The sequence below is a fragment of the Carassius auratus genome, chromosome 49, assembly GCF_003368295.1.
Source record: "Carassius auratus strain Wakin chromosome 49, ASM336829v1, whole genome shotgun sequence".
In the NCBI taxonomy this organism is placed as follows: domain Eukaryota; kingdom Metazoa; phylum Chordata; class Actinopteri; order Cypriniformes; family Cyprinidae; genus Carassius; species Carassius auratus.
The window spans coordinates 13,171,597-13,197,497 of NC_039291.1; the positions used below are offsets into that span (position 1 = coordinate 13,171,597).

The 25,901-nt window shown below is 36.0% G+C and overlaps 2 protein-coding genes across 3 annotated transcripts in view; one reads left to right on the forward strand and one right to left on the reverse strand.

Moving 5' to 3' along the window:
• Nucleotides 1-4,467, forward strand: part of LOC113066295 (advillin-like) — a 12,654-nt gene extending 8,187 nt beyond the window's left edge. The window contains exons 14-22 of the mRNA XM_026238164.1: nucleotides 15-152; nucleotides 938-1,096; nucleotides 1,268-1,447; nucleotides 1,591-1,736; nucleotides 1,828-1,972; nucleotides 2,137-2,325; nucleotides 3,117-3,176; nucleotides 3,334-3,567; nucleotides 3,929-4,467. Of these exons, the coding sequence (XP_026093949.1) occupies nucleotides 15-152; nucleotides 938-1,096; nucleotides 1,268-1,447; nucleotides 1,591-1,736; nucleotides 1,828-1,972; nucleotides 2,137-2,325; nucleotides 3,117-3,176; nucleotides 3,334-3,567; nucleotides 3,929-4,042 (1,365 nt within the window). The 3' untranslated portion in view covers nucleotides 4,043-4,467. The remainder of the gene's footprint in view (nucleotides 1-14; nucleotides 153-937; nucleotides 1,097-1,267; nucleotides 1,448-1,590; nucleotides 1,737-1,827; nucleotides 1,973-2,136; nucleotides 2,326-3,116; nucleotides 3,177-3,333; nucleotides 3,568-3,928) is intronic.
• Nucleotides 4,468-5,491: 1,024 nt separating this feature from the next.
• On the reverse strand, nucleotides 5,492-25,052 carry LOC113066297 (1-phosphatidylinositol 4,5-bisphosphate phosphodiesterase delta-1-like). Of its 2 annotated transcripts, none has more exons than XM_026238167.1 (15): nucleotides 24,873-25,052; nucleotides 18,777-18,935; nucleotides 14,051-14,279; nucleotides 13,569-13,698; nucleotides 13,120-13,348; nucleotides 12,066-12,267; nucleotides 11,820-11,964; nucleotides 9,814-9,966; nucleotides 8,560-8,712; nucleotides 7,823-7,982; nucleotides 7,545-7,661; nucleotides 7,249-7,427; nucleotides 6,860-6,995; nucleotides 6,623-6,772; nucleotides 5,492-6,535 (listed from the first exon to the last, which is right to left on the reverse strand). In XM_026238167.1, exons 1-15 carry the CDS (start codon nucleotides 24,901-24,903, stop codon nucleotides 6,444-6,446), a joined length of 2,265 nt encoding a protein of 754 aa, XP_026093952.1. In that variant the 5' UTR covers nucleotides 24,904-25,052; the 3' UTR covers nucleotides 5,492-6,443. The 2 variants fall into 2 exon arrangements, with proteins under 2 accessions (XP_026093952.1, XP_026093951.1); XM_026238166.1 differs by lacking the exon at nucleotides 24,873-25,052 and adding an exon at nucleotides 23,317-23,525.
• Between the last annotated feature and the right edge of the window lie 849 nt (nucleotides 25,053-25,901).

A 25,901-nucleotide genomic window follows, 5' to 3' on the forward strand; every position in this document is an offset into this window, starting at 1 on the left:
GGTTTTGTGTTCAGGTTTGGCGCATTGAGAATCTTGAACTGAAGGAGGTGAACCCAAGCACATTTGGACAGTTTTATGGAGGAGACTGTTACCTGGTACTGTACACCTACAACAGAGCCAACAAACCACAGTACATCCTCTACATGTGGCAGGTGAGGAGCTTTACATGCATGGATACAATTTATAATGAAATTATGTTATTTTGTCTTAATATGTGGAGAAAATATGATTCTCAGTGATAAAGTGGCCTAAAATGAGTACTTCGGGACAATAAATGAAAAAGTTATTTTGCCGTGACTTTTAACCAGCTGGTCTGTAGGTTGTTTTTATTGGATGCATGAAGTTTTTTGTGACTGTTTGTGCTCAAGGGGAAAGTTACTTTTAAAAGTAATACATTACGATGTTGCGGTACTCCATTAAAAAATAACTAACTGTGTTACTTTTTATGGAAAGTGATGCATCATGTAACATTTGCATTACTTTTCGTCACCGGGGCTGGACTTGTTAATTTGTTTTTTTATCAACAAAACAACTCAAAAGTTATATTTTTGGCAGCCATATGAGCCCTTTCGTTACTTTTTGAAAAAGTAAATCCGATATTTTGTTGTAAACTTAATGCTTTACTTTACTATTTACATGAAAAAAGTCGTCTAATTAGGTAACGTGTGTTACTTGTAATGCGTGACCCCCTCACTGTTTGTGCTGTATTTATTTAAAATAAATGTCACTTTGATATTTGTTATATAATGAAATTTATGTAAGTGTGACATAAGCTGGGCCACTGAATATAAAATATATTACATAGCTACTGTACAAAATAACCAGCGCGGAATTTCTGACATTTCAACTCTACACAGATTCAATTCACTTGTATTGAGCAGAAAAGTGATATACTTTGGCTGTACACATTGGAGATCCTATGAAATGTGTTCCCCAGGGTCGCCATGCTACACAGGATGAGGTGACGGCATGCGCTTATCAGGCGGTGAATTTGGATAACAAATACAATGGAGCCCCAACACAGGTCAGGGTGGTCATGGGAAAAGAGCCCAGACACTTCCTGGCCATCTTTAAAGGCAGGCTCATCATTTTTGAGGTGATTGTCCCTTCATTCCTAGGGAACATAGAACTCTAAATTGTCAATTATTTTATGATCTGACTCATTTACCACCTTTAGGTAATCAAATATTTATCTACTTATTTACTTAAACACTCAGCCATAGAATGTATTAGTATGCTTTTCATTGACGTACTGATTGTTTCTTAGGGTGGGACAGGTAGACCAGGTGTTGTGAACCCTGATCCTGGTGCCAGACTCTTCCAGGTCAGAGGGACACATGAGATGAACACCAAAGCAACAGAGGTGCCCGCCAGAGCCTCCTCTCTCAACATCAATGATGTCTTTCTCCTCAAAACCCATCAGAACATCTTCCTGTGGTATGGCAAGGTAAGTAAAAATATATATACATTTGCCCTTATTCCATATATTCAACCATTAGTTTATTAATTCATGAATCGTAATAAATACTTAATATTTTTAAATCTCTCACTCTATGTGTGTGTGTGTGTGTGTGTTTCTGTTTCTCACAGGGCTGCAGCGGAGACGAGAGGGAGATGGGGAAAGCTGTAGCTGATTTGCTTTCTGAGCAGGACAAGCAGATTGTGATGGAAGGACAGGAACCAGCTGCCTTCTGGGTGGCTTTGGGAGGGAAAGCTCCATATGCCAGTGACAAGAGGTACAACTATAAAAACAGATAAAAATCAGCTCATACTTCGACTCTGGAGGACAGCATTCATTTCCACTGACTTCCTCTGTGTCTCCACCAGGCTGGAGAAAGAAGTGGCACTTCACGAACCTCGTCTGTTTGAATGCTCCAATCAGACGGGCCGATTCCTTATGACAGAGGTGGCTGACTTCACTCAGGATGACCTGGATGAGGATGATGTCATGCTTCTAGACACCTGGGAAGAGGTGGGCTGCGTGAAGTCATGCGGTCGGCTTCTTTTGCATGAGGCTGCTGTGACAAAATATGTAGAGAAAAAATAATAACCTAATTCGGGGTCTATGGCATCAAAAAGTTCCTGCTCTTACTCGCATGTCCATCTCCTAAACCCGTCTTCTTCCTCCACCTTCAGATTTTCCTTTGGATTGGGAACTCAGCCAACCAGTACGAGACTCAGGAGTCTTATAGCAGTGCAGTGGAATATCTTAAAACCCACCCAGCCGGACGGGACCCTGGGACACCGATCACCACTGTTAAACAAGGCCATGAGCCGCCCACCTTCACCGGCTGGTTTAATGCCTGGGATGCTCATAAGTGGAGCGTGAGTCAAACAGGCTGAAACTGTTCAGCAGGGGGCAATAATGCACAACAGAAAGTCACTAACTGAATCTCCTTGATTCTAAGCTAATAATACATCATCAGCATGAAAAATAATTAACCAATATACCATTTCTTAACACATTTTCCTGATTCTTCATTGCTTTTTGTTTTTCAAAAATATTTGATGAAAATGTAATCTGCCTCTGAAACAACTTTTGGTCACATGTGGCTATTCATTCATATTATCCAAAGTTTAAATTAGCCAATTCCTTCTCAATAATATAATAATAATATAAATACTGTAAATATATATTTAAAAAAAAAGGTCATTGCAAGCTTTATCCTAGATTTCAGACCTTTTTTCTTAAATTCTGAATTTATATCTCAGAGTTTTGATATGAAGATATGAAATCAGAATTCTGGAGTACTTCGTAATTATGAGTTTATATCTTACAATCGTGAGTTTATCTCAGTTCTGGCTTTTTCCTTTGAATTCCGACTTTTCATCTTGCAATACCTTTATTTTTTGCCACACGCACACACACACACACACACACAAACTGAGGTTAAACAAATGTAAACTGATTTCACTTTCAACCTCTCATATTGAAACCACAGTCTTTTCTAACGAATTAGGTCCCTCCTACTTTTTTTGCATTTAATTTTCAAATATAAAGCTGGTTAGGAGTGTTGTTTCATGTTGACTTTTTCAATATTTTTTGTGCTCCATCACATTACATAATACTTAACGTTACACGAGAGACACTTTTTCAGTTTCACTCTATATTCTAGGGAGGCCTTTCATACGAGGAGATGAAAAGCAAGATGGGTGATATTTCGCAAATCACTGTGGTAAAAAAAAAAGCTTTCACCATACTGATCAAATGCTTGTCCTGATGCACTTAAATTATTTGATCTTATTTGATTAAATTATCTAATTACTTTAAGATATCAATATGAATCACACACCTGTGTGCAGATCTAAACATGTCTACCTCATTTCCTGTAGAATCTCAACAACACAAACCTGAATAAGAAAACAGGAGGAAGTGGAGCGAGCTACAGCGCTCCTGGAGGCCCAGGAAATATAAAGTCCCATAGTCAGAGGATGTCCTCCTCCATCTCCAGTACATATGTAGATCAGTCTCTCAGCAGAGCAAAGCCTTCTGGGATGCTACATTCTGAGCAGCTGCTGAAATCACCTAATCAGCTGCCTCAAGGAGTGGACCCTGGAAAACGAGAGGTGGGTACTGAGACCTTTAGTGTGGAAGCCTCTTTCTGCAATGGGATAAAAAATGTAAAAGGTAATTGTGACTCACAGGTCTGATTTTATACTTACAAATCTGATTGTTCTCTCTGAAGTGAGAGATATAAACTTTTTTTTTTTTTTTTTTGATCTCATAAATCTTTAAAACTTTTTTCTCCCAGTTTTGAGTTTATAGAAAAGTCAGAATTGTGAGATAAAAAGTTGCATTTACCTATGAAAATAAATAATGTTGAAAAAGTCTTCCATAGTTTTCAGTTGGTTTGACCAAATCAGAGCTCAATATATAATATATAATTTTAATTATTGTAATTTTTTTCCTACACTATCTTTATTTCAGGAATATCTGAGTGATGCAGAATTTGAGAATCTCTTCGGCTGCACCCGTGAAAACTTCCAGCGGCTGCCTAAATGGCGTCAGAACGACCTTAAAAAGAAAGCAGGACTGTTTTGAGTTGATTTTGTTATAATGAGATATAGTCTAATCTTCAGACCTGATTATTATGTGTCTTTTGGGTTAGAAGGTAGTCACCTATGCGATGTTATAGAGTTGTTTAATTATCAAAAAGCTAATATGACGTAATACAAATGCTTTGTAAATATCTTACATAGAACATCAAAATATACCATCAAAATGATTATATCAGTCACATAGAACATGTCTACATGCTTTTTAGTCCTAATAAAAGACAATGTAAGCCAAGAAATGTTTCTGAGATGTTTAATTCAGTTTTAATGCATGTACAGTAATCACTATAGCAGTTCTTTTCTGTCAGGAGGACGTCAGAAACAGATGTTGTTATGGCTTCATATTGCTGGAGTAGACAGTAACAGCCTGTGTAACAATGTTCCTTTAAGGCACATTAGATAAGTTAAGAACAACATAAAAATAGAAAAAATTCTAGAAAAAGAGCAGATAAAAGCAGCAATACCTTTACCCAAGAACAATGAATACAAAACAAGCACTTTAAAAATATAGAGCACAGCTTCTGTTTGTAAATGTATCACTTTTTCCATTATTTTAAGTTATACACATTTGTAGTGCAAGACTTCTGCTGCTCTGACAAGATAATTCAACACACGCCTAGAGTTCAGATACCTGAACATGTTTGTCAAAAAATATTGGTCATATGGGGTAAATTGTCCATCATTTGTATCCTGAGTTCGTATAAAGAACAAGTCAACTTGAGTCATTGTAAAAATGGAGACTAACAATATTGAACAATATTCCTACAGTTCAACACATCTCACGCAACACTGAACAAAGGAGATGGTATTGTTAAGATGAAATCTGTTTAACCAAGAAATAATTAAGACAGCGATGAAGACTTAATGGGAATGTTTGGACAAAAACCACACCATTAGAGATTATATACAAACACTGTTTAAATACTCTACGTAAAAAGGGATCAGTGTAGTATATTTTTAAATATAAATTTTTGTAATATTAAAATAGAAAACAGACACACATATACATGTAAATGTTTCTTAAATATATAAATGTATGTGTGTGTATTTATGTAGAGCAGTGGTTTTTCACCTGTGGGCCGCCAATTACTATTAAAATAAATAATAATATTGTTCATATGGTATGTAAAAATGTCTAAGTCATAACATAATAACATCATTTCAAAAATATAATTAACAAAAAATAAATATTAAACTGTAACTATGCTTCCACTATTGAAGCTCACTGATTGGTTTAAGAATAAACTGCCAATTTATATTAGATATTTTTGCTGCATATGCTACAGAACAACAGCAGTTGTTTTTTTCTGTTCATTACCAGTTCATTCAATAAAGACAGTTAACAATCTAGCTTCTTATTAACCCAACAATAGCGAGGTCAGTTAATTTTTTTGCAGTGGGCCGCGCAAACATATGTGTTTGGTTGTGTGGGCCGCGAGTTGAAAAAGGTTGGGAACCACTGGTGTAGACATGCACAGTACACACACATAAACACCAGTGTTGGGCAAAGTTATTTTATAAAAGTAATGCATTACAATATTGAGTTCATAAAAAAATGACTAATTGCGTTACTTAATTACACTTTATGGCGTTATGTTACTTTTGCATTACTTTTTGTCACCTGGGCTAGGCTTGCTTATTTGTTTATTAATAACTGAAATCCCGAAAGTTATATTCTGACAACTGTAAAGCCCCTTTCACACCAAAAGTGAAATGAATAAGACTCAGGCTAAAGGAAGTGCCTCGGCATTTCACCCCTAATGTCTCTCGAAACGGGGACAGGTGAGCTGTCAATGAATAAATGGGAAAAGAAAGTAATCAGGGTTACTTATTTGAAAATTTCATTTAAAAAGTAAAAGTAATGCATTACTTTACCAGTTATTTTGATAACAGTTAAGTAATCTGATTATGTAACTCCTATTACTTGTAATGCATTACCCCCAACAATGATAAACACAAACTTTTATTTTCGATATGGTTAATCGCGATTAATCGATTTCACAGCACTAGGAAGTACTCCTCTTATTGGTAGCCAAAAGCCCAAAAAAAAACTAATTTCAATTAACTTTGAATAAAATATATTTAAATAAATTTATGAATTTGATATTTTATTATTTAAACAATATAGTTTTTTTTTCAGTTTGCATGCTATGAAAGGACTTTAATGTTGAATTCTGAACACTTTCACTTTCTTTCTTTTTTTTTTACTAAACCACGCATACTAATTCCAAAAAGCATATTAAGGTATGCCTCTGTACCACCAGTAAATCAGAAGGCACATCGGAAAGGTCCAAATCTTATGTGTTTGCAGAGGACAGCTTAGTTGATGGTGCTGTTCAGTGATCTCCACGCTTTGACATTAAAGTGACTGAGGGGAATGTTGGAGTCTATTCACTATCAAGAATCATGATGTGTACAAACAGTCCCGCTGAAGCGATGAGGCTTCCTCTTTTTGTGAGCAGAGGCACATGGCGGTATCCTGAAAACAATAGATAGACTTACATTGAGCGAATTCATAATAACTGCACACCAGGAATTAATTTCAGACTTCTTTTCACCAGCTCACCGTTCTGCATGCTGGTGAAGGGCAGGGTATACAGGCCAACCAGGTCATTATGGGAAGCAGTATCATGGTCCTCTACCACAAACCGCACCAAAGCCAGTTCCGGCACATTAACAGTGAACTGGAAGTTTGTGTTCCACGTAGGATTGAAACCTGTAACCAAAAAACAACTAAGTAACCTACACTTAGGGAAAAAGCATTTGTTCAACCTGTAAGTGTAAATGCACCGTTGACACTTGCCATTGTTTTCAATGTAATGTGTCTGTTTAATGTCATTGTCGGCGGGCACACCGTAGATCTCCACCCTGACCAGAGGGTCCACGATGGACGTCTGCTTGTCCTTATTGATCTTAGGCAGCTGCTGGGCTGAGATGATCTGAACAGACATAAACAGGTATTGGTTAATTTGTTTGCATTGGTTTAGATAAGTCTGCATTTGATTTAGGGATGAATGATATATCAGTGCCATAATAATTTAACTGTTAAAAGTCTTCATCGAACCTCAAAATGAACATTTATTTACCCTAATGAATATTTTACATTGTTGTGATGCCTAAATTCACTTCTAGCACTATTGGATTTTAGCTTTTAGGGATAAATATAAATATTATTTTTAATAAGAATCTCACCATGAGATGTAAGGTCTTTTTCTGAAGCGAGGGGCCTACACTGAGGTTTTTGGGGTCAAACTGTGAGGCCGGGTCCCTCTGAAACTCTGGTTTCAGTATGTAGCCAGACTTGCCATTAGGTAGAAAGCGAGCCTGATTCAGATCCATCTCCTTACAGGGAGTCTGGAAGTTTAGAGCCACTGTGGACAATTCGAGAGATAAACACAGATTAAGTGGTGTTTGGAATCATGGGATTATAAACAGGCTTTCTGAACTGCATCAGACTCATAATATGTCATATCGTAGGGGCTTTGCACCTATTTGGCAGCCAGCGTTCCACAGTGGCACTGGATTGTAGTTGGATGAATCGGTTCTGGAGCCGGCTGGGTAGATTCTGCTCAGCTTATCCATGTTGTGATGAATAAATGCTGTAGCTTTAAGATATCAGCAGAGAGTTGATATTAGAGTATATCTGGCAACATCACATATTTTAAGCAAAGTGGAGTTAAATTTTCTTGTTTAAGGCCCTATAGAGCACTGCAGTGATTAAGTATTCTTGTAGGCAAACCCAGAAGTTAGCGAAACCCTAGTTTACCTGAGTTTTCTGCCAGGTTCATTGCTTTGCTCTCCTTGAAGGAGGCCATTTCATAGAAACTGTGGTTGTCTCTTGAATGCTCGAAGGTGCTGAAATGGACACTTTTACAGTAGATGACAAGGTCTGACAGCTCCTTAGCCAGCTTGATCTTTTTGGAACTCTACAGAATAATCAAAAATACATTTTGATTACAGTTGGGCAAAACATAAATTGACTTCACACAAGCAGTGACAAAGGGATGCCAAATAAGCAGAACAAATCTCCAGTCCGTCTCATGATTTGAATCAGGTTTTTGTGGGAATGTCTGTGACAGCTGAGTGTGCCGATTTGAACTTGACTTTATCTACCGCAGCTTTGTGTATGCAAATATACTCCATGGAACCTAGTAAGTGTGCTTTGTGGAATATTTCTGAAAGTTATTCATAAGAAAATGCAGTGGTCTGAAAATAAACTTGCAGGATCGGAAAATTTACTGTTGATTAATTCAACTTGCAACATATTTTATTTTAAATCTGCTGATTTTCTTCTTTTTTTGGGGGGGGGTCGCCAGTTTTTACTGACATATGGAATGTAATGTTTGTTAAGTGTTAATTTTGACGCACTTGACAAACAGCATGTTTTCAAAAACAGATTGCATTACATTCATACACAGTTTTCCACTGTACTGATCAGTAGTAATACAGGTAAAGCTGATGTTTGGTTGTTGGTCACTGAACAGTAATAGGGTTTTTACACACCTTTGCTTTGGGTTTCTGTTCAGCCTCTTTGACCTCAGCAGCTTCATCTTCCTCTGAAACACTGTCCACATCCTCGGTGGTGTTGTTGTTGTTGAATACAGCATCTAATTTGTTCAAACGCTTGCCCTTTATCAGGAAACGTCCCTTGAGCTCCTACAAACATAAACAGATGGCACTGTTTCTACACTGCTAATAAGAAGAAATGTTTCCAAATCAGCATTTTGGAATGATTTCTGAAGAATCGTGTGACACTGAAGACCAGAAAAATGGCTGCTGGAAATTCATGCTTTGCCATCCCAGGGAACAATTAGATGTTAAAATAGATTTTATTCTAAACTGTAATGTTTCACAATATAATGTTGATCAAATAAATATAGCCTTGATGTCCATTGGAGACTTCTTTCAAGGTAAAAACTTTTATGTAAGAAATTGTAGATACATTTCACATAATATTTGGAACTGAAAGATTTGCTATAGTGTCTCTTCTTGTGTATAAGAGTTCATGGCTGAGCTGCCCTCAGGGTGAAATCCTAGAATCGCCCTTGGATTACCATCCTGCCGCTGTTTCATTCAGAGAAACTGGCAGAAATTCTCAGCACAGGACATAGCTCAGGGTTGAAACTCAAATCAAATTGAAAGGAAAAGATTCCGTTGTCATGCCAAACCAGATCCAGCTGCAAGGATCCCGATGTGACATCATTCAGAAGCCCCTCCCACCTCACAACCAAAATACGCACTTCAAATCCTGCCTGTCTGAACTTGTACTGTCTTGTCATTTGCCTTTCAGACTGCAGCTCAAAAGCATGGTGAGTGTTTTGGTGAGCCATCAGGAAATTGTAAATGGTTATGATAAAAGAAAACACAATCTGTCTCCATTTAATTGTAGCTCTACTGATAATCACTTCCTCGGTCTACAGCTTTGAATTCATGGATATAGAAGTAAACAGGAAAATTGCAGGGATTCCGAGGAAGTCATTGAGGAAAGTTGGTTGTGGTGAAAAGAGGTCATGTACAGTAGCTGGTTTAGCTTTAGAGACCTGTCTCTGTTATGTATGTAGAATCGGCTAATGAATGAAGAGTTGTACTGTACACTTAATTTCTTTACCATAATACAAGAAACCTTCTGACTTGAATCTTGAAGTAGAAAAACTAAAAATACATGCTCTAATAAACTTTCATTTATAACTTTGAAAAATCATTTTTTACAGATCAGTAGTGCGGGAAACATGCATGTGTTATTTTAAGCAGTCTAACCTCAGGTGCTGGGAAAGTGTTGGGCATTTGATCCCCCAGGGGTTGAGTGAGCAGAGCGCTGCCCAGGATGGAGGTTAAGTGACGGGCCATGATCTTCTGCTGCTCTATGGAGCAATGGTTCTCCAAAGACAGGATCACTGGATACTGTGAGGTCTAGTGAAGCAAAAAAATAAAATAAAACACATAAGGTTTTCCTAATCCATTAAGCTGCTAATATCAGTGATCACAATATTAGTGGTCGACCTATACATCTTCAAGGCCGATATATAGGCTGCTATTTGGCATTTTTCAAATATCGACATCTGCTAATACATTTTTCTGTTTGAAAGATGCATTCAAGGCATCTTGACCATCTGTGGTCAAAAAGAGCAAAACTTGTTCATTCGGCAGCGTTTTTATTATACTTAGCAGCCTGAAATGGGATTTATTTTAACCTTTTACTTCACCTATCCCGAACCTGAAGATATTTCAAATAGTTTTAGTTTTGAAGTAAACAAAACAAAGCAAATTAACTTTTTATTTTTGGCTTTGCAGTTGGCAGTTGATGGCTGTCGGTTGGTACCTATAGATCGCCATCTCCCACGGCCCTCTCTTTTGGAAAAAATTCAGTAAGTATTTGAAACTATAATTAAGATATACCTTTGTAATCATAACTTAAAGTGATTTTTCAACCGTTTTTACTATAATTACAGGCTTTCGGAAATCGAATCTGTATTCTTGACTAGCAGTGTTCGTAGCTTAGTTGGTAGCTACTTGCTAAAGTTTTTTTTTTTCATGCTCAATACTTCCTATATACTTACCAAGGGGAAAATTAAACATTGTAACACAGCTGAAGTGCCTTTGTGGAAAAAAAAATCACCCTATGTGCTTGAGAAAACTAAAAAATAGTTGATCCTCTACACATCTTTGGCCATTTTTTGCAATTTTTGTCCAGAAATAAGGTCAATATGTTGCCAAATGTCAAAAATAACCATTCAATTAAATTCCTGGGGTCAGAATTGTATGGAAAAATGTGTTAATTTGTCTCTGTATGTTGTTTACTTCTAATGTTATGCCACTTTCTCTATAATTTTTTAATTTTTTTGGGTTCCGGTCGGGTGCAGCAAAGGGTTAAAAAAAGAACCCTCTGGGACATTATTTAAGTTTGGCACCTGGCAGATTATGAAAATAGACACTTTAGGGATTTTAAAAAATCAGGTGGCATAAAAAAAGCCGGGGGCTGCGCGTGGACCCCTATTTCCATCTAGACTGCTATGGCTTGTTCTTGTGGTTAACGTCATGCTGAGAAGACGCTGTGTCCTACACTGTGAAAGTACATTTGTTTTATTTTCACTTCTGGAAAAAGAGGCTAGAAAGAATGTGGTTAAAATTCACAGCAGTACTACCACAATCTTTTTTCTATCGAACTATGGCAATGAGCGGATCGTTTCCCACACGTGCTGTACGCTGTAGACCAATCATAACAGACTGGGCCATCTGACCAATCAGAGCTGAGTAGGCTCACTAAAAACGAGGGGTACAGAGAAACTGAATCTTAGAATTGCTTTGAATGAATCGTTCAAAATAATGATGTGATATTAAATGCATATTTTAAGAAAACAAGCATTTTTTTTTACAGTAAAAAGCTATAGTTAGATATAGGTAAATAAATACCAAAGCTAAAGTTGCCTTTATTTCATGAAACAACACACAAAAACACATTATTTACTCCTTTTTGCATATGCATAGTATCCGTTATTAATCTTTCTTGTTAATGTTAATTTTATGATATCCTGACTCATTTCCCACTGTCTGCTCCTATTTTCTACATAAAAATCTGATACAGAAGCTTGTACTTTCTAATTTTTGTGTGATGATAAACGTTTAACGTAATTTGTTCCAAAACTTTGGGTACCGTTCATCATCAACTGAGCTGATTTGCAACATCCACTCACACTTTGAAATGCAGTGTGCATTATTAGTTAACTGTAAGGATTTGTAAGGTCAACTGGTGTCCCTTCACTCACTTTGAAAGCATATTCTTTGATGGCCTTGATGACATCTTTGAAGAGCACTTTGGATGTGAGCGTATGGCCATGGTAAATGACCGGCTCTCCGTTTGCACCATCCCAGCAATCCAGCTCCACACAGCGGCAGCCCTTCGTCAGAGCTCTAAAAGACAACAACCACTCTCTCATATTTCTTATGGATGAATGCTTAACCTGCTAATGCATTGCTGCTGAGACTTCCAGTGTAAGCAGACATGTTCGTACTTGATATAGGCTTCTGTGCTGCTAGGCCCCTTCAGCTGGTCCTCCATCAGATAGGTGTTGTGGGAAGAGGAAATGAAGTAATGATTGAGTGGTTGGTGCATGTCTTGGTATATGCCTTTGTGGGCGGGGTTAAAGATAAAGCATTCCTCATTGTTCAGGTACATCTGGAAACCATCTTTGCTCATGCACTTGTTCTGTTTGGCTGGGTAAATGTGAAAACACTGTATTATATTAAAATGTATTGTAAAAATGCATATTACTAATATTTTGTTACATGATACATCTGCTATTTTGACTGGGTACTTTGTTTGATGATTGTGTATTAATAGTTTGTTATTTAAATATTAGTGCTGTCAAATGATTAATCGTGATCCAAAATAAAATATTTGTTTACATAATATATGAGTGTCTACTGTGTATATTTATTATGTAGCTATAAATACAAACACACACATGTATGTATTTAAGAAAAAATATGCTATGTTTATATATCAAATAAATGCATCTATAATATAAAATATAATGTTATAAATATATAAATGCATATAAATGTAAATATTTACTAAATATATACTGTATTTGTGCGTATTTATATATACCGTAAATAATAAATAAACACAGTACACACTCATATATTATGTAAACAAAAACGTTTATGTTGGATGTGATTAATTGCAATTAATCGTTTGACAGCACTAATAAATATATGTAAAATATTCTAGCAATTTTTTATTTGACTACATTTTAAAATGTACATTCATTCCTGTGAAGACAAAGCAGAATTTCCAGCATCTTTACTCAAGTGTCACATGACCCTTCAGAAATCATTCTGATATATGCCAATTTGCTGCTCAATAACTATTTCTTATCAATTTTTAAAATGGTCATTCTGCTCAATATTTTTGTGGAAAACGTGATACTTTGATAAAGCGAAAGTTGAAAAAAAATAAATGTCTTTACTATCAATTTAATGTATCCTTTCAATGCAGCTATTAATATCTATAAAATTTGACAGTTATCTGATGTGTTCTTCTTGTAATTTATGTGTGCTTACCTGTTTCATCCACCTCATATTTCTCAATAAGCTTCTGCACATACTCCAAAGACACTGGCTCCCTCTGCTCATATTGGAGGAAGTTCAACAGGTCGCTGGAGCTCATCTGTCCATTAGTATGAGCATACTTGGCATAGATCACATCAATTTCCTCACGGTAAGTCAGTAAATCATAGAAGAGTTTGATCTCAGATCCCTCTAGAGTGTTTGACATTGATGTGTCACATTTCTGCAAAATTAAATGGCAAAAAAACAGAACCATCAGCAAGAGACTCTATACTCACATGAATAGCTGCCAGTGCGCTCAAAAGCAATTTAAACATGTTTTTTTACTTGGTTTTGTGTAGATAACTTGTTGACTCATACATAATCCTGAACAGCAGTGATTTAAAAACAAAAAACTAAAAATGGAATAAGCTACTCATAAAAGTAAAAGATTTGCAGCTCACCTTAAAGAGCATCTCAGCGTATCTGTCGTCCACCTGAATATTGATCTGACGTAGGAAATGCTTCAGCTCCTTCAAGGTCATTTTGTTGTCTGCGTTCTTGTCTGCCTTGCGCATGCAACTATAGATCCAGCTTTTTATCTGATGTAAGGACAGAATATTATATATTTCATATTTTAAGCAAGAACTTAGAACTCATATTTCATATAAATACTTATTAGACTTTTTACACACAGAACTTTAAGTGCAATTTTTTTAATAAATACAAGTAACACTTTATTTTACATGTACTTACTATAAGAACAACAGTAAATTATGCATAACTATAGACAACCAAGTTTAAACCAAAGCCTATCCTTAAACTTAACCCTATATTAAGCACAGGTATTAAGTGTAATAACCTAAATATGTTTAAATCAGTGTTCCCCAGTGCTGAGAAATGTTTTCAGAGAGCAGGCATTGGGGAATGGACTTCAGAAGGATACTGTTCAGAGTTCTGCTGTCGGTTGAGGTTGTCCATGACAGCTATGACCTTCTCCAGACTACTGACCCACCGCATGGCCTCCTCTTTGGATGAGGCGATCAAATCCATGTTCTTCCGTCGGCCTCTGAAGATGATGGAGAAGCAGCGGTCCTCCATTGACAGGTCAGCGTACTTCTGCAGCCCTTCAGTCTGACGGCCATACCGCACAAATTCCACGTCCTCAAGACTGACTGTGAAAAGAAGGTAAAAGATTTTTTAATTATTACTCATTTTAGAGTTTTAACTGACTGCACAAATAACATTTTGAACCTTTTGTGAGTAAAACTGCCTTTCCCAAGAAATCTGTTGGCAGATTGATGAGAGAAACATCTGGACTCAAAACAGTGATTTACAATGAAACAACAGCCTGAAGTCAAAGAGACACATTTTTTTCTATTGGCTTAGAAAAATCATTTGATATGCAGGTCTGTACATGAAGTATATTTTGACATCGAAAAACCTGCCAAACCAGAAAAGGACACAGCAAAGTGCAATTTAAGTTGAACAAACAGAACTGTCATTTAAAATTAAATTTTAATGAAATAGAATGGAATGAAACTATGTATAACTGCTGTACAATTTGCAATCATTTCAGTTGAATTACCCATAAAGACAACATATTTTCAGAGTATATTAAATAATACATTTTTGAAATACCTCTTTTAAAAAAATATGTATTTAATTTATAGAATTTTCATTATGTTTTATTGATGTAATTAATTGTATGGCTTTGTAATGGAAGAACCATGAAATTTATTCATTTTAAGCTTTAACCCTAATTTTGATTGCATAACAATATTTCACGGCACAGTTTTGCAGCTGTGTTAAATTAATTTTAATTCGGTAAAATCCTGTCACGCCTAATCCAATTTCAAATCAACATCCTTGAACGATTCAACTTCAACATTAACATGAGAGCCACTTGAATAATCTTGATTTCTCAATCACAGAATCTTGGCAAAACACTGCTGTGTGAAATCCAGCTCAACGCAAGCATCACGCCAGACAGTGATAACCTCAGTGATGTCACCTTACTTGAGGATTACTGAATGTGCTTGGCAAACACAGCTGTGCATTACAATCAGTCTCCTCCTGTGCCCTCTGCCCTTTATTCACAGTGTTAAATAAATACAACTCTAAACAGGACAAACTGAGCTCTATTCTCTGTTCTGGACTTTATTGTTAAAATCATACTTTTGATGTTAAATTGTATTCAGTTCATTGTAGTAAAACCTATTTTTAATTCTTAGTGTTATTAATACAAGTTGTCAATGTAATTAAAATATTTATTGAAAAAAAACATTAAAGAAAATGAGAAAAATCACACAAGCAAAGCTCATATATATAACCCTGGACCCCAAAACCAGTCTGAGATTTATACATCAACTGATGTAAGGTTTATTAGGATCGGACAATATTTGGCCGAGATACAACTATTTGAAAAACTTGAATCTGAGGGTGTAGAAAATCTAAATATTGAGAAAATCGCCTTTAAATTTGTCCAAATGAATTCTTAGCAATGCATTATTACTAATCAAACATTACGCTTTGATGTATTTACAGTAGGAAATTCACAAAATGTAATTTATTAATAAGATTCGGGAGGAGCGCGTCAGATACTTAGCCTAATCAACACAGGTGGACCATAATCAAGTAATCAATCCCATAGTATAAATATCGCTGACTAACCTCTATCCATTGATGGTGTATCAGCATCCCTCCTCCACCCCATCTCCTCACTTCAAGTTCACTTTATAATAGACGGGGAAGGGGGGTACTCTAGGTTCGGGCCATTCCCGAGCTCGGAGCCCTTCCCCAGACAGCACGCCAAATACCCATACCATACCTCAGCTAATTATATGTAAGCGTGAACAAAAGAAATATGTTTATGGAACATGATCTTTACTTGATATCCTAAGGATTTTCGGCATTAAAGGAAAATGTATCATTTTGACCCAAAAAAAGGTTATTTTTGGCTATTGCTAAAAATATACCTCAGCGACTTAAGACTGGTTTTGTGATGCAGAGTCACATATTACATCACTGAACTTCCTAAGATTCATGAGGTTAAGGACTTTCAATGACCATTTGATGAAAAGGAAGAGCTTCACACCCTTAATTTGTACAGTATGTGTGGAAAGTGCCAAAAAAAGGAAAGCTGGAGATCATTTGTGGCACATGTTTATAGGAGAACTATATTGATAACACCCAATTTCAAGTGAACTGGTGAAAGAAAACAGTGTCAAAAGCAAATCTAGCATCCTTCAGATTCCCCTCAAACAAGCTGACAGAACGGAAACATTGCGCTTTGCCAAATTCTGACCTCTGTTTTCTGAATTTCTCAGATTGTTATTGTTCCATTTAATGTATTGTATAAAATACTGTAACTGAAATACTATTTAAAGATGAAAACAGTGACATTTTGGTTAATGATTGCACCAACACTTTTTTTTTTTTTTTTAAGTTGAAGTGGGTTGTTTTTTGATTTAATAAACTCATGTTCACCTTTAAAATGTAAAAATAGGTCTGGTTTTTAAACCACTTCCTATGAGGTGCTCTTTCTCGGTTCTTGCACACAGAGAGGAAAAGAACAATCCTCCAAACCGCCTTATTTGACGTATAATTCATGTCATGGAAGAACTCTTGTAAGCAGTAAAGTTGAATACTTGGTGTTAAATAATAATAGCAACTGTGATGTGCTAGTGAACCCCAGTAACACATATCTGGGCTCTTTCTAGTCTGACACAGTGTGAAGTGTTGATCATGTGACCTTTCATAGAGTTTTGTTGGAGGCGGGAATAATAAACTCATGACAAACACCCTAAACGGGCAAAATCTGTTCATTGTTGAATAGATAATAGCGGTTGATGTTTGTGTTTTAAACACGGCCATTGTCCCATTTCTGTTCATAATATACATATAACCCTACAATGCACTCCTATTATATTCTATTCATGCTCTGTTTAATATTGTACTCCACTGTACATACTGTATATCATAGCTTCACTTACTCTGCACTTATCTTGATATAAAACACTATTCTTGCACTTCTGCTTAGATGCTAACTGCATTACATTAGCACTGTACTTGTACTCCGCATAATGACAATAAAGTTGAATCTAATCTAATCTAATTAATGTATAGTTTTACTGCCTTAGCACTTAGTGTTTGATAAAAAACAATCTGTCACATTTCCTCAGTTTGTTTCCCACCCCTCCAAGTGGATTCAACTTTAGATAAACTTGGCACCATCACTATAAGATTATAAAAGACTCACTTCCTGTGTGTAAAAACATGATCCCCTTGTCTTCTCGCTTTAAAACCATTAACTATACAACATTTTATAGATATATAAAGTCTCTGAATCATCCTTTAACATTTCAATACTTACATTAAGTCAATTAGGATTTTTACATGGTTTGAGATGTTTAAAACATTTTCCATCATTTATGAGGTTGTTTTGAGAATGTGAAAAGAGGCCGAAAGGGCTACGTATGAAATCCATCTAATCATCATCCCTGGCCAATGGGAGTAAAAACGCTTGACAAAACACCCAACCAATAGGTGAGAATATCATGCGAACAGGACCAAGGGGTTTCCCTGCTGATATCTGGTGTTTTCACTAGAATCCTTTTATTTTGTTTGCTCCCGTTTTCCTTAATCACACATATGCAGGACAAAGAGGAGGCAGCCAGGGTCTGGCAGACAGGTGATAAGAGGCCTGATCTGAGGCCTTTGGCCAGGAGGAACAGGTCAGAAGCTAAAGCCCCTTACACACTGCGATTCCGGCAAATACACAGGTAAGGTGTTCCGGCAATTGTTCCCGGGTCACTAGATTTTGCACTTTCACACTGCCAGTGATTACCCGGGATATGTGCGTGCTTTCACACACAAACCCGTAAAGATCCCGTACTGAGACGTGACATCAGGACGTGACGTTTAATGTAAAAAACGTTTAAAGTCGAAAGCGTTAGGCACGTTATACTTATCACTGAAGCTGGCGAATGATCTCGGCGTGGTGAAGTGAGGAAGTAACTGATCTCTGCTTCATTACAGTTTGCACATATTTTTTCTACGCGAACATTGATCTTTCTTCAAAACAGCCGGTAAAAGAGTCGCGAGATAACATGCGTCCTCACTACGACACAGCATTAGATCTGGCTTTCACACAAAAGGGGATATATATATATATATATATATATATATATATATATATATATATATATATATATATATATATACTGTATGCATTATAAATGTATTTACTGTCACTTTTCATCAAATGAACGCATTCTTGATTAACAACTACTGAATAAAAGTAGAAATTACTTCTTAAATTAAATCTTACAGATACCAAACTTTTGAATGGTAGTGTTTTATATAAAATATTTTTTTTTCTTTTCTTATATAGGCACAAAAAAGTTGCTGGGTTCTTCATGACAAATTTTACTTAAGTTGTATGTGTGTTTAGGAATAAAAGTATCTTTAGTATATTTATGGCTGATATATCATTTTGGAAACCTGGACATTCATGTGTTTTATTGATCAAAATTGCATTGGCAGCTTAGTTGTATTCACAAATTTACAGTGTTTTACTAAGAATACTGAGATCTATTATCTCAAGTAAACTCTTGATTTTTTTATGAAATGAGTGTTGAAATGAAGAAAGGGACAGCATAGACACTCACAGCCGGAGTCACTCTTAAAAGCCTTGCTGGTCTGTTGCCACATGGTTTTGCAGTCATCGTTCAGCCGAAAGAAGCGGGTCTTCCTCCATGACCTGGACTTCACCTTTAGTAGGTCTCCACCTTTCAGCAAAAACTGCAGGTCCGGGTCTCCCCCCAGACCTAAAGGTCAAGAAAATGACAAGTTAATTCATCAGTGTGAATGGATTTCACAAAGGTCAACTGTCAAAGTATCATAGTTTATAAGAACGTATGTCTTCGAAGGTCCAAATATAGAGACAAAGTCAAACATTTCTGGGGTCAGCGCTGAGTCACGTATAGTTCAAAGATTATATCCATGGTTTTAGTAATGCTAATCCCCTGACACACCCCTCTCCAGACAAAAGCAGAAATGATCTTACAGATTTTGACTTTTGTTCTAAGTCAAAACCCGCCGGGTGAGCTATAAGTATGATAAAGGTTGCCTTTTGCTTAGTTTTGTTGGTAAATTCTTAGAATTTTGCCCTTTCATTAACTAGTATCAATCTTTAACATTTTCAGCATAAAGTATATCAATATGCCTTGTTATATTCAGTTTTACAGTATTGCACTGATTTTTGACCCTTTTTATTTAAGTATCATAAAATGTACTCATTGTTTTAAATATAACACTATTGACTACACAAATCCACCCACACAGCATTATTTTCCATATTGCATATTGTGGTTATTTTTTCTTGCTAAAACCACAAAACCACAATGTTGATAGAGTAAAGATAAGCAATAACGTCCTTTGCATTGCTCACAGAGATTCTTGTGTGAATATATAAAGATATGCAGTTTGTGTGCTTCACGTGTTGGGAACATAGTAAAAAAAGAAAAAGAAAAAGAAAAAAGAAAATATAATACAATATATTCTTGTGTTATGAGTTATGGCTTTAAAATCGTTTGTACTGATTTTGCATTTTTCTGCTACTTTTTAATAATAAAAAAATAATATGTGTAGAAATATCCAAAGAAGATACAAAGAATCCTAAAAAAAGAAGAAAAAAAAAAAAAAAAAAATATTATATATATATATATATATATATATATATATATATATATATATATACACACACACACATATACACATACTGTATGATAATATATTGAAAATACTGAGATCACTTTCCAAACAGCCTTATGATCCAAGTTACATTTTTCAGGATTGGACTTCAAACAATCATGCAAGGACTATTGCATCTATAAAGCAAGACAAAGATAACCACAATTTTACTGCAATATGGAAAAATGTGTTTGTGTATGCGTGGTGCTTGTACTCATTTCATGACAATGTTGCAATAAAAGATCAGTCTTTCCATAGAATTCTTTCACTTTCTTTTCAGGAGTGGCTGAATTTGGAACGATAATGATAACGGTTAATGCCTTCAGCATGAGACGCAAACCTGTTGTCCTCCAGCTACCATAGTGGTGATAATGATAAATGTGCAACCCGCTTGAACTCTGTCATGGTGGGCTTTATTTGCCCAGCAACTGAATTATGAATATCTCTGACCCAAGGGTGTGGGCACAACCATAAAACTGCAGACATTTTTTCACAAGCTTTTGCCACAGAGGGTGTTTATGAGGCTCTGGTTGCTCTCAAGCAGAAGACGGAGAAATTATGAAAAGGTTGAGATGTTTCAGAAAGGACTTTGAAATGAGCCTAAACACATTTACTGTGCTGAGATGGTTGCCTGTGTTTACTTTATTTGGATGACTGTTACTAGATGTTCTAGCATTTTTGAAAAGGGTGAGGTATTTAACTTTTAGGAAAATGTGAGCATTAGGCTTTTTATCTCATTCAAATCATACTCCAGGTATTCAGAATGCAAATGTCCAAGATCAAATACTCTCCTGACTTCTCATTTCTGTGAGCTTAAAAGAAATGATAGAAACAGGGCCAAGTATAATTTGCAAAGTGGATTTAAATTGTGCAATTGCTGGACTAAAAGCCAAAGACAGATATATAAAATGGAGAAAGCTATTCACAAGCATTCACATCAATAGCAGTTTAAAGGCAGAAAACGGGGAAAAAGTTATACAAACATTTAAAGGCTCTCCAAAACCAAACTGGGCATTAGTAAAATAGTGAGTATACTATAGTGAAATATCCATTGTCATGTTATAAGGTAAACCTTTTGAGATTTTTCTCAAGAATTTGATGGGATTTTGTCCCATCCATTTTTCCTTCTATCCTGACAAGTGCTCCAGTTCCTGCTGCAGAGAAACACTCCATAACAGGATCTGAGCACATCCATGCTTTACTGGAGGAAGGATGATATTTGGATGATGAGCTGTATTTGATTTCGGTCAGACATATCATTTCGTGTTGCGGCCAAATAATTCCATTTTAGTCTCATCTGCCTCAGAATCTTCAAAGTGTACTTTGGCAAAGCTCAGTTGTCATTGTTTGCTTCGGTTGCACTACCAAAGACCGAGATGCTCCAGGAAAGCTCTTTTCATGCTGAGCTGATCAAAAAGACCACAACTGAACACAATTGAGAGTCAAATGGTTTGTGTGCCACTGAGAGGGTGATTAGCTACACCTGATTGAGTTTACAAGTCATTTTTTGGAGGGGGTGATCCTTTTTCCAACTCAGTCTCATTCTGTATTTTTGTTTTTATTATTGTTTTTTTTTTCATGATATGTTGGTGTTATATCTTTCACTTGGATGTTATAAGTTGCACTGAAACTGTGTCCATCTTAATTTCAGACTGCAGAGCAAAAAAATGTGATTATTTTAAAAGGGGTGATTATTTTCTATACTGTATCTACATTTCTTCACAAGTGCAGTATTTTGCTTCAAAATCAGCACATTTAGAAGTTTGTGAGTCATGTCAAACACAGCTGACTACAGATGTTATGCAACTCAGCATATGCGTAACTAAAAAAAAGGCTAAAAGAGTCTTTTTCTATCTTGCTAACTTGCATTGAAACCTGAATAAAAGTCAATTGAACACAAAAAGCATTTGAATGCTGTTCTTTCCTGTATAATAAAGGTGAGTGGTGACCACAGCTGATTCAAAGCAAGCAAATACAAACGTCTCTATGTCTGATACTTAGACAAAGCTATCGTGACTTCAAAAGACTTGTAATATAGCACACAAGTTGAATGAACCTTTTTTTACCTTACATCTATCATGCTTTTTTTTCATTTTGAAGTCCCCATCCACTTTGTTGGTCCAAAATAATCTTATGTAAACATGTTAGCCATCATCATTTAGCCATTTTAAGACCATTTGTCTTTTAGTAACTACACATCTCTACACAACTTTATTACACGTGTGTTCTGTATTTTTTGAACCTTACAGTGAAGTGAGGTTCAACTGTTTATATTTGGTATTATCAACAGACTGCTTAAGATCACGTTTCAATTTTCCTTTGGATCAACCTCAATTTAATTAACATTTGCATAAAAGCTCTTCAGTTTAATTGCTAACATGTATGTAAACATAGTAGCTGAAGCATTCAAATCCATTCAGTTTCAGGATGCTGCAACAAAGTGGGAAAACAAGTAATGCTTCTTGTGCTTTGATGCTATATTCCTCGAGAGTTTTTCCATTTAACAGGAATTTCCATCTATGAAGCACTGGGTGCCAATATTTTCTTCAGGACATTTCTTCAGAAATGTGAATAAAAAGTATTTCTTTATAACCGGCTAACCTTGACTCTTCATCACTGGAAGGTAGCCAGCGATTAAAATATGATAAGTCAACAGATAAAACCATTCATTCTTTCTTTGGAAAACTTCTGTACTTTTTTTTTTAGTAAAACAACAACAAAAAACATTAACAAAACAAATATTCTCTGCTGTATTTGGCTTGAACGCCATTTAATGCCTTAACGCAAAACAACAAAAATCTGAACAGGGAAATCACAAACATTAAAAAAGTTATGAAAAACTATTATGAAATTGTACATGATGCTTGTAAAAGCTTTCGAACCCCAGCCTTACTGAATCCTGTGCATTTTAACATACATTGCATTTCATGATGGTATTTTGTAAATGTTCTTCATATTTTGTATCCTTTATACAGTATGTAGAGTGCAGATTCTTACTGCAAACAAAAAGCCTGATTGGCCACTGAACTACGCACTGACTTGATGTAGCAAGATGTAGCAGAGATTGGTTGACAAATTTACAGTATTTAATCACTCCATAAAAGAAACTTAATGTTATTTCAAAGTCTGTATGAACGGTTAATGGTGTTTTATTTACCTTGCAAAGTCACTTAAATGTTTACAGTTTACAACATTTACAGTGCGAGCGAGCTCTTCTTTCACTTTTACAGTTTATAAGTTACATAAGTTACAGTTTAGATGAGATGGTTTTGCAATAGCCAAATTAGTAAAAATAAATAAATGATAAAAAGTATAACTGCAATTTGTTGGAAGCTTTCTGGAACTACAGCCATAGAAAGATAAACAAATCGCAGACAGTTAAGTCCACGGAGGGGGTAACGTTAGGCTATTTAATGCACGATCGCCCGAAAAAAAAAAAAAAAAAGTAAGACCCACCTATGCGTTTGGCATTCTCTTGTGCCACGATCTTGCACTGCTCTTGGTAAACTAACTCCTGGGATTTCGTCCTTTTGCGAAGCTTACGCACACAAGACATTCCTCAAAGGGATCGACTGTAATCGACTGTTTGTCTAGAAAAATGACATGAGGCGAGAAAAACCATGACGTTTGCAAATCTATGGGCGGGTTCGAAACCAGCAACAACAACAAAAAAAAATCACTCTATTGTGTTTTTACGATTCACTTTGTCTATATATCTCAGGTTTGCGCATCTATAAGTCTGGCGTGTTATGAATTGCACTGTGGTATTTACATATATTGTGCCATAATAACTATAGCCTGTAATATTTTTGCCGGTTGGTACCGTTTTCTCAGCCTACTTAGATATAAAACCATTTACGTCCTCCTGACAGAAGTTTCTGTGTAAAATATAGATTTTGTCATCTCGCTTATAGAAGAATCTTTACTTAAACGAATCTTTTAAACGGAGGAATCGGTCTGATTTGACTCCTGAGTTCGATGAAGTTTCTCCCCTTTAAAACTCAGGACTGTTGACCAAAACGCAAACCAATAGCAATCCTGTGCGGGTTGTGATGGGTCAGTTCATTGGCTGGACCTCCTGAACGAACCGCCCCCTTTACTGAACAAGTCAAGAACATAGAATTTATAAAGACACATAGAATTTATAAAAACAGATCAAGACTCATAGCGGTAGCCTACTTATTGAGACAAACTGAATGGACTGGAGATCTGCTGACCAACTAAACTAATATTCTTTAACAAAGAGAAAACGGTGGTGAATTATCCACTTTAATTATTTCTGTATTCTTATAGCTTTATTAACGTCACATCACACATAAATCTCTATGAAATCTAGGGAGATGTAATCTGAACAAATCAGTGAGCGAATCTAAATGAATCTTTTAGGGAACCGATTCGAAGGTACGAGTCACTGATGAATTAACTCGTTACGTTATTTGGCATAGGGCGCCTTCTTCTGGTTGAATCGCATTCGTCATGCTGAACGTGGGTTGGTGCAGAAATAAAGATCCACGAAAATAATAAGTTATATATAATAATACAATACAATATATAAACTACGTTAACTCAGATAGTGTGTATTTGTTTGTAGAAAGCAATGCTCACAAATGACATGGTTTTATTGTTTTATTTATGGTATTACCATGCATCTGTTTTACTCTCTATATTAAAGTTCTCGCATGTAAGACAAGCAAACTCCTGTCCTGAAGTGATGGAAAATGTTCTGTGATGACACTAAATATGGCACCTCGGCATTTAATAGCAGTTCTGGGTTTGCAACCAGCAAGATGGTCTTTACACGTCGCGTGACTAAAACAACAACAACAACAACAACAAGGTAAAACAGGTAAAATATTTTACCATCTGTTTCAAGAATATCGCTTTAAAGTCTATTGTAGCATTCAAATATTCACATTATGGGGTTCATGTATAGACATTATGAATAACCCGTTGACACTTCAAATCAAAATGTTTCACTTCTCGCACGGAATAACTATCAATGCAACATTTACCTAGTCTGCTGACATTTCCATCCGGTTCCATGATTCTTTCTGTTGTTTTATTTAGTGTCTGTTTTCAGTTGTAGTATATTCCAGTTGGAAAAAGACTGGAATGAGTGAAGAAGCCGTGTCCTAAACCATCCACTGACAGCAGAGTTAAGTGCGCTGTGTGTGTGTGTGTGTGTGTGTTGAAGCCGCCTGTACACTAGAACAGTATCGATTCGCCAACACCCACAACAACACCGGTCTGTCAAGTGTCTGCTGAAAAAAAAATTAAATTTTTTCCAACCATTATGGGCAATTTAAGTTTAATTCAAATATGCGGCTGCTTTCTGAAGGAGCTCTTGGTTCATTGCTTCAGAAATCCACTCTTGTCCTGTAACTCCACTCTTGAGAGAGCTATAGCCTACAAAGACTAAAAATGAATAAAACCTCAAATGCTCATCCTTAATCTGATCCCTCCACCCAGATGTGTTTCATAAGCACATTGACTTATCATTTAGATGCAAATAAATAAAGTCAGTGTAGTTTTTGATTTACATTGTGTTTTCAGATAGATCGAAAACATTCTTCATTTCCCTGCCAGGAGATTGCATATCATCAATGTGGGCCTGTGAGACTTCATGCTACAGCTTGTTTTGTTTTTATGTTCCACTTTAGGATGGATTTATCTTAATATGGGACTTTGTATAAATGGAAGACTATTTATTTGTTTAGTGTTAAATGTTACATATTAGAGATTTGTTGTGAGCGATTGTGTTGCATCTGCTGACATGATGGGACAAAATCAGAACACAAAACCTGCACAAGAGGGTGTGAAGTTCAATAGCATACAGCCTTTTTGCTTTATGATCATGGGTATTTAGAAAATTATCCTGTCTGGCAACTTTTAGCACACCCTTCAAAACTGCCAAACCATTCTTGATCTTCAGGTATGTAAAAGGTGTGCATACTATTTTTGGACTGGGTAACATTTTATGACATTAATTTATGGCCATGTTGCATATATGTAAAAAAAAATTCTGATGTTTTTGATTTTCT

Coding starts and splice junctions, on each gene's coding strand:
- LOC113066297 (XM_026238166.1), bottom strand. CDS start 23,416: ATGTCTTGTGTGCGTAAGCTTCGCAAAAGGACGAAATCCCAGGAGTTA. Junction 13,349..13,568: donor ACGCTGAGATGCTCTTTAAG/GTGAGCTGCAAA, acceptor TTAATTTTGCAG/AAATGTGACACATCAATGTC. Junction 11,965..12,065: donor AGCACAGAAGCCTATATCAA/GTACGAACATGT, acceptor GTTGTCTTTTAG/AGCTCTGACGAAGGGCTGCC.